Consider the following 8,436-nt stretch of genomic DNA (forward strand, 5'->3'; position numbering starts at 1 on the left):
ACACAGAAAATAATATTAAAATATTTTTTGACCTTGGATTTGTGGTCTGAAAACCACTGTTCCGATTAGGGTCAAAATCGAGCTGTTACATTTGGCCTTTATAACTCGCTACTCGCTTTGGAAATAGTGCCGCCAAACGAAAATGTCTCCCGCACAACCGAGGTTATCGGAAAATGACGCATTCCTTTTAGAATAGAATTTATGCATTCAGCCAGGTTTGAGGTCATAAGACCATATCGTAGGTCATCGTCGTATGCTTGTATCCACTGATCGAAAGGTATGTTACAAAAGTAGTTTGTGCCTTGATCTTTAACTGACTACAAAATCGCTAACATCTCATGAAAACTGTCCTTATTGATCTTGTACCTTGTCAATATAATTTGATAGCGAAAATTATATACCACTCTTCCATTCAGAATAAATTGAATATTACAAACGAAATTATATTAGTAGAGATTCAATACCTATGTTGGTCACTTGTTGTCTTTCAGTGGTAGACTGATATTGCCCGTAGTAGTTGGACACAACATGCCTTAGGCAATATGATTGTGTGTACGATCCCATAAGCTTCCCTGTCACTCAATTGTTGCTAGTTTTCCAATACCCCAATTTGATATAACGCAGATATCAGGTTGGCGCAGACATGCCTCCTTAACCTAGAAAGAAAAAAATCTCAGTCGTCACCTGACTCCTCTGGTGTTATTGCAAATGCAATTGGAAGAATTCTCTCACCGCCATCCTGTGCCACAGCTAACAATAGTCGATGGGTATATCTACCATACATAAAGGTACCGTCAATTTTTACCAATGGCTTGGGGTACACAAATGCGTCTTGGTATTGCTTAAAGCTCTAGAACAGAAGCTTGAACACTTGGCATCCACAGAGTAAGCAGTCGTTGTAGTACGCAGGGTCTGTTTCAAGTTTTGTTACGCAACCTAGGAAGTACCTCTCCAACACCTGACACCACTGCCACACCTCATTATATAAAGCGTTCCACCCACTATGCATCTTTTCCAACGCCTTCTGCTTAGCTATCCAAGACTTGCGGTAAGAGGGTGTGCACCTCAATTGGCTACGAATATTGGAAATTAAGCCGACACAAAAATCTTAGGATCCACCTTCACCTTCGATAGCGGTGCTTTTAACGTCACAAAAATCTTGGCTATCATATCCACTACACCAAAACAGGCTTTTAGCGGCGCTTTTTTAGGTCTTTAGCGGTGCTTTTTAGCGTCACTAAAAGTATTTACGGCGCTTTCAGAAGCGCCAAAAAAAACACCGCTAATGAATGTGTCGCTAACTTTAGTGGCGTTTTTAGATAAAAAACGCCGCTAAAGACCAAGACTTTTAGCGGCGCTTTTTCTACAAACGCCGCTAAAGACCAGGACCTTTAGCGACGCTTTTCCCACAAACGCCCTAAAGACCAGGACCTTTAGCGGCGCTTTTTCGACAAACGCCGCTAAAAACATGACTTAAAAAAATATTTTAATTAAATAATATATATTTCTATCATAAATATTATATTATGTTTTATTTTTAAAATTTAAACTTTAAACTATATACTTTTAAGGATAAAAAATATTAAATTAAAATTTCTATTAAAATTTTAACTTTAAAGCTAAATATAAAAATTAATGAATTTAAATTAAGAAAATTAAAACAAGTTACATTCTATATTAGAATTACATAAGAAAATTGTTTACATTCTATATTAGAATTACATTAGAATTACATAAGTTCTGTTTACAAGTTACATTCTCTCATGACCAACTCTCAAAATCAACTCTTTAAGGGATCTTTTTTCCCTTAACTCGATGTAACCGAGTTGCAAAATGTGGTTTTTCCATACTTTTCTTGCCATCCCACATGTAGCAGTAGCAGTAGCAGCCCAGTACTTACCAGCAGAAATGCTTACGATTGTTTTCTCACAAAGGGAATATAGCTGTACAAATTCATCCAAATGAAGTAAATAAAAGCTTCACTCCAGGGGAAGTTAAAATCAACAAAGACAATGGAATAGAACCTGTTGGCATCTAAGATGAGGATCTGAGGAAACCCAATAAAATAATGCTCCATCTTCAGTAATAGCCAAGCTATGTACCATCCCGGCAGCTATTGCAACCACTGAACCCAAGTACAGTCAAGGCCTCAAGGGCATAGATGAAGGCTACTACAGCAAGCTCAGAATGAGAAATTAATTCAAGAGAGAATCACCATGTTCTCAGCAATATGCGGATTTGCTTTCTCAAGCAACAATGAGATGATGATTGGGTCAGCTTCAGTATGATGGTTTGATATAAGTACAACGTTGTGACCCTGCACCCAATTGTCTGACAATTAGATCCATAAAAAAGCCAGTTTAAACATGAAAGATTCAGCCAGTATTGTAAGCTTCCTAAGTCCCAGTTGCACGTAAAAGTTTCCCGAATGTTGAAAACTTAATATGACCACGTTTAGCTTATGCCAATACAAAATTGAAAGGAAAACACCATTAAACTTTCCTTCTGAATACTAATATATAACTTCAGCCTTGCTTGCATAAAAAAAATATAAATTAACATGATCTAAAGCTGATGAAAATTAAGAAATTAAAATAAAATGGACACAAATTTAACATACAAACCTGTTATTTTATTTCTTCCTCAGATGCACGTTCTTGTTAGTTATTAATCAAAGAATATGCAAGTATTGTAGCATGCAGAATAAAAAATTTCATCAACTTACTACCAAGCAGCTCTATGATGGATAAATCATGTTATGATTAACAGTATGTTTGTTCAAAAAGTAAATAATGACAATGACATCTTAGTGAAAAAGATGCTGGAGCAAAACTCGGTCTTGTTTAGAGGAATCAAGTAAAAGGAAAAAGAAAACTGAGCATAGTCACCTGCTTAAGCTTCTCCTCTATTTCATAGAAAAGAGAAAGATTGCCAACATATGAATTTCTGCAAAGAACATAATATACGGATGTTAAGAGAAGTGATTTTTTTAATTTTAAAAAAAGAGACCGAACATGTCCTTCAGTGATTTTAAATATGAATAACATAAATGTTATATGAAGCACATGAAAGAGGGTGAATAAGTTAAATATACAAAATACATGCTTCTTTTTCTTTGCATTTTTGTCAATTCGGATGATGATAAATAATCAAACATGAAGAAGAGAAAAACTACTAAAGACCCTATGAAACCCTCAATGAAAAAAACACAAAAAAGAATGCACAAGATAAGAAACATGGAAAAAGCTTAACCATGGATGGTCTCAAATAGTAGCTAATAATTAAGAAAGAATTACAGTCCCTATTTCACTTCTCTCTCTCTCTATATATATATATCTATATCCATGAACCTTAAAGTTTATTACCATGGTTTACAAAATAGAATTATGAAATTTTAAAAATACAAATTCCTTCAGCAAAGCACATGCTTAATTTTCAGGAAGCTTTTACAAATTAATTGATATCAGCAGAGAAACCAATGAAACCAATGAATTCTTCCAATGAAACCAATATCAAACACGTCATAGACACTTAAAGCAGACAATCCAATTCTAATAGCAATTTCTATTCTATCCTTCAAGCATGTGAGTTTTATAAATGCCAAGTCAGGCATATTATTCATTTATAACTATCATTCAAGAGTATCAATGTGCTTTGGCTTTGCGTTTCTTTCTTGTTTCAATTTCCTAGTTTACATATGTATGTGCCACTGGACTTGTTAAGTGAAGACTGAGAACCAAATTTTTGTCAATGACTGCAGGACATAAGACCAAGAGCATCAAAAGTTTCCAAACATGAAACAACTAATCTATATTAAGCAAGTCAGAAAATCAACGAGGTTATTGTTTTAGCTAACATAATTTTCTTGAACAGGGGTAAATTAAAATTTTACCTTTAAACAGTCGCCTACTGCTGTAAAATAAACATCAAAACAGGTCCTAACATGAATATGGCATATACTGAATAAAAAATTATGTAACCAGCTAAAGAGCAGCTGGACATATACTGATTGTATGTATGTCCAGCTAAAGAGCAGCCAGAAAAACCCACAAGATATCCGCATATCAGAATTAAATAAATAGAGGAAGCAAAGTAACTTAAGAGGTTGCATCTCCATTAGTTAGAAGACACACCACAACAGTTAACGTGTTAAATAAATTAAACCAATTAAATGATTCAATTTTAAGTAAAAGGATTAAGGCAAATTTCAATGATTCGATAAATTAAATTGAACTCCATTTGTATAAACTACATCAGCTGCTATTTCAGATTTATTAATGTTAACTTACCTAAATCCCATACTTGAAACTTGATGTTGTTGTATTGTACAACCTCTACATTAAACCCAATCGCTGCAAAAAAATAGTTCAAAAAAATGGTGCATCGAAGCTGTCAGTAAAAAAAATGAAAACCCAAAACAAGAATGATAAAGAAGAACATTTCCACAATATGCATGTATATAGGCATACATACATTCTCAGTCAATATGCATGGAAAAGCTTGTAATTAAAAACCAAACAATGTTTTAATTGGGACAGAAGCTACATGTATATAGGCACAAATGCAATAAAAACCTCAAATGAAAAAAAATGATTAACTAAACAGTATCATTAAGCATTTCCACAATGAATTTCAAAAGATTTGGCTCAAGAAAATTACCAACCTAAATTTATTGAAATGCAATGGACAAATTACAACAGGATTAACATTTATAAAGCATCTAAACTAAGTGATTATCTTGAATCATGGTACATCAACAAAGCACCAAAGCCCCTAGAAAACACAGCAACTTCAAGCACATATTAGAAACATGTCGGCTGAGCTAAAAGTGTAAAAAAAATAGATTATGCACAAAACTGATCTCTTGTGATGTCTTTATAACCAAGTGATTAAAAAGTTGCACATTACCCACATCCAAGCCGATTAAAAGTTAAAAAGGATAAGCTCTTAAACTGTTTTCCTATTTCCCCTGAAAAAGAGAACAAAAGGTAAAGCAAGACTAACGAGACAATTACCATTTGAATTCAATGTGGTTAACAATCAGCATACCAAAGAACAAAAGAATTTACCTTAGGAAAGTCAATTCCACAAGATATGTGAACCTTTGAAGCAGGGAAGGCAACCATAAAAGAATCATTTCTCGAAACATAAAATGGTTCACTCAAATATGGTGCCAATTTCTCAACATTGTTGCCACACCGATCCAAGGCCTCTTTTCTGCCAACTTGTTCTATTGCCTCTACCCAAGCATTTGCAGACCCATCAAAAATAGGAACCTGTGTTAGTTAAAATTCCAATCATCACCATCTATAAAATTGTATGAAAAAAGAGACTCAGCTAAATTATTACAGTGTTTGTACATTATATGTTACATTAAACAGTTCTCTCTACAAATTCATTGACTATGTTTAAATCTCCTCGCTCATCCCTCAATCCAGAACGCATATCCTACAATATGGCCTTCAAAGGTTCTTTCCGGCTGTTAGATTGCAGCTTCATGCTTTTAGCTTGCTCCAAAGTTGTCTTGAAGTGAACGAACAATTGAATATATATTTGTTCCATGTAAAATGTAAAATCATGCATTTTATTATCCAACAATACCTTACAGGAAAAGTCGCTTTTCTTGCAAAAAGGAAAGAATGTGACAAAAGTAACAACCAAATGAATAACAAAACTTACAATTTTAAGCAAATTAAAAATCAATTTTGATATCCAAACAAAAATTATGGCACTAACCTCGACCTCAGTATCCTCAGAATCGAGACTTTGAATCTGAATTCTACAATTGTCAATGCCTTTAGCTTCCAAAGCCGAAAGCAAATGCTCGACGGTCCGAATCTTGTATCCGTCTTTGCAAAGAGAGGTACACAACAGTGATTCTCGAACAAAATCGATGGATGCAGGAATCAAATTTGAGTGAAACTCAAAGTACCTTCCTTGGCCGGTGAATCCCGGCCATATCTTTACCTTCGAAACCTTCCCCGACTGAAGTGTTTTTCTCGACAGTTCGATGCATCCCGCTAGGGTTTGTTGAAGCTTACCGGTCTGGGATCACAATAGAAGTTAACGGAAATAGAGATCAGGTTAGGATGTTTTGGGAGTGAGGGAAGGTACCGTTTTCCATGAGATGAGATTGGAGGACTTGAATGAGTTAATCGCGGCGGGGAGATGCATGTTCCAGAGCGGAATGATACGAGGTTAAACTTACAGCTATGGCAAGATTTTCTTTTGACGGGTTTTAAAGTTATGAAAATATTAAAAAAGCATTGAACTTTTTCCCTAAAAAAAAATTCAAAAGCATTGAGTGATCGCTTGGATGACTTCCCATATTGTTGCAAATTCAAAAATAAAGGGAATCGGGGTAGGGGGAGAAATGGTTTGGGAAAAATAAAAGGACTGTCGATTTGGGGAAATTGGGGGGAAACAGACTCTTGTTCGGCGACAGTTGTTTCTTCTCGTTCTTGTTCAACAACAGCTGTTTCTTCTTCTTCTGCAGACTTGAGTTTCCAAGTACCGTAAAGAGTTTTGCTGTTTTTGAAGGATAAGGTCAAGTTATTGGAAGAAAAGGTGGAAACTTTGGTCTGAAAATGGATAGAATTTGGATAAAAGAAGAGGTTTTTGGGAGATTTAAAATGGGTTTTGGAGATTAAATGCAAAGGAGTTGAAAATGCTGAAATTGTTGCCATTTGGTCTTCAAAATTTGTGCTTTTGGATGAGAGAAATAAGAAAAATTTGGGGGGAAATTTGGGGTTTTTTCGTTTTTGGGTTTTAGGGGAGAAATTTGGGAAAAAAGCAGCGCGAATTTTTTTAACTAAAATGAATTTTATGGCGTTTTTTATAAAAACGCCACTAAAAATAAAATTAAATTTTTACTGCAAAACTTTACGTTTTAAAAAATTTAATGTGTATTTGCGGCGTTTTTCTCATAAACGCCACTAATGATTGACTTTTTCTTATAATTTTATATTTAATTATTATATAATTCATATCAAATTTAAATAAATAAATTTTGAAAATTTAAGTAATATTTAAAAGAATTAGATAAATTTTAAAATTTTTATATAATTTTTTATGTAAGAAAACAAAAACAAAAAATTTTAAAATATGAAAAAAAACTTTAAAAAACTATATTAATGATAATTTTAATAAATTAAAATTCATATTATCTCTTTTATTGTCAATCTATTACATTAATTTGTTACATTAATTAATTTATTTATCAATTTTTTTAAAATATAATATTTAAATATATCAAATGATTTAAACAATTTAATCTAAATTTAGATTAAATATTTTTAAATATAAAAACATTAATTAATTGTATAAAATTTTATCATTTAACAAATCTAAAGTAAACCTTAAATCCTAAACCATTTAATATATATAAAATTGATCTATTATCTCTTATATAATTTAAACTGTAATAATAATTTTAATGTATTAAAATTAATATTATCTCTTTTACAATTATATAAGAAATTATTTAATATATAAATTAAAAAACACCAATTAATCTAAACCCTTAATCCTTATCTCCTAAACCCTGAATCATAAAACATAAACCTTAAACCCCTAACCCCTCTTTTACAATTATATAAAAACTTAATTAATATAGGAATTAAAAAAATACTAATTAATCTAAACCTTAAACCCTAATCCGACCTCAAATCTTTAAACCCTAAATCACTAACTCTTAACCCCTAACCTCTAACCCCTAACCCCTAACTACTAACCCCTAAATCTTATTTAATATATAAATTAAAAACATTAATTAATCTAGACCCTAACCCCTACACCTTATTCAATATAAATTAGAACACACTAATTAATCTAAACCCTAAACTCTAACCTGACACTGAATTCATAAACCTTAAAACACTAACTCTTAATCTCTAACCCTTAACCCCTAAATTACAACCCTTAAACCAGAGTCCCTAATCCTTAATCCCTAATCCCTAATTCCATAATCTATAAACCTTAAAATTGTAACTCCTAACCCGGCCTTAAATCCTAAATTAACCATATACCCTAAATCATATACCCTAAACCATATATATTAAACCCTAAACTATAATGATAATTAATTAAATATTTTAAAATTAATACTATCATATCTTTTACAATTTAAGTTTTATGATATTTTATTTTACTCATAATTTAATATATTTTTCTAGTAAAGTAGTTTAAATAAACTGTGATTGAAAAATAATAATAAATAGCTAGGAGTTAGGAATTAGGAATTCTCTTTAATAAAAACATTTTGTATTAAACAATATTATTTGTTATAATTTAAATGTAAATTTGACCAATATATAATAAATACAACAAAATATCAATTTTTTCAACTTATAATAAAAAATATAATTGAAACATTACTTGAGAATATATCAAAGAATGAGATAATTGAGAATATATCAAAAACGGGCATTAGCGGCG

At 32.0% G+C, this 8,436-nt stretch overlaps 1 protein-coding gene across 8 annotated transcripts; it reads right to left on the reverse strand.

The window, feature by feature from the left end:
• Nucleotides 1-1,655: 1,655 nt before the first annotated feature.
• Nucleotides 1,656-6,776, reverse strand: LOC107915281 (probable UDP-3-O-acyl-N-acetylglucosamine deacetylase 1, mitochondrial). 8 transcript variants are annotated; one of them, XM_041103365.1, is made up of 8 exons: nt 6,115-6,776; nt 5,737-6,045; nt 5,070-5,276; nt 4,290-4,352; nt 2,889-2,946; nt 2,216-2,317; nt 2,025-2,113; nt 1,656-1,943 (listed from the first exon to the last, which is right to left on the reverse strand). In XM_041103365.1, exons 1-4 carry the CDS (start codon nt 6,172-6,174, stop codon nt 4,335-4,337), a joined length of 594 nt encoding a protein of 197 aa, XP_040959299.1. In that variant the 5' UTR covers nt 6,175-6,776; the 3' UTR covers nt 1,656-1,943; nt 2,025-2,113; nt 2,216-2,317; nt 2,889-2,946; nt 4,290-4,334. The 8 variants fall into 8 exon arrangements, with proteins under 8 accessions (XP_040959299.1, XP_040959301.1, XP_040959297.1 ...); XM_041103367.1 differs by adding an exon at nt 4,909-4,969 and having other exon boundaries at nt 2,025-2,317; XM_041103363.1 differs by having other exon boundaries at nt 2,025-2,125; nt 4,909-5,276.
• Between the last annotated feature and the right edge of the window lie 1,660 nt (nt 6,777-8,436).

This window comes from Gossypium hirsutum, chromosome D10 (genome assembly GCF_007990345.1).
Source record: "Gossypium hirsutum isolate 1008001.06 chromosome D10, Gossypium_hirsutum_v2.1, whole genome shotgun sequence".
Lineage (NCBI taxonomy): Eukaryota > Viridiplantae > Streptophyta > Magnoliopsida > Malvales > Malvaceae > Gossypium > Gossypium hirsutum.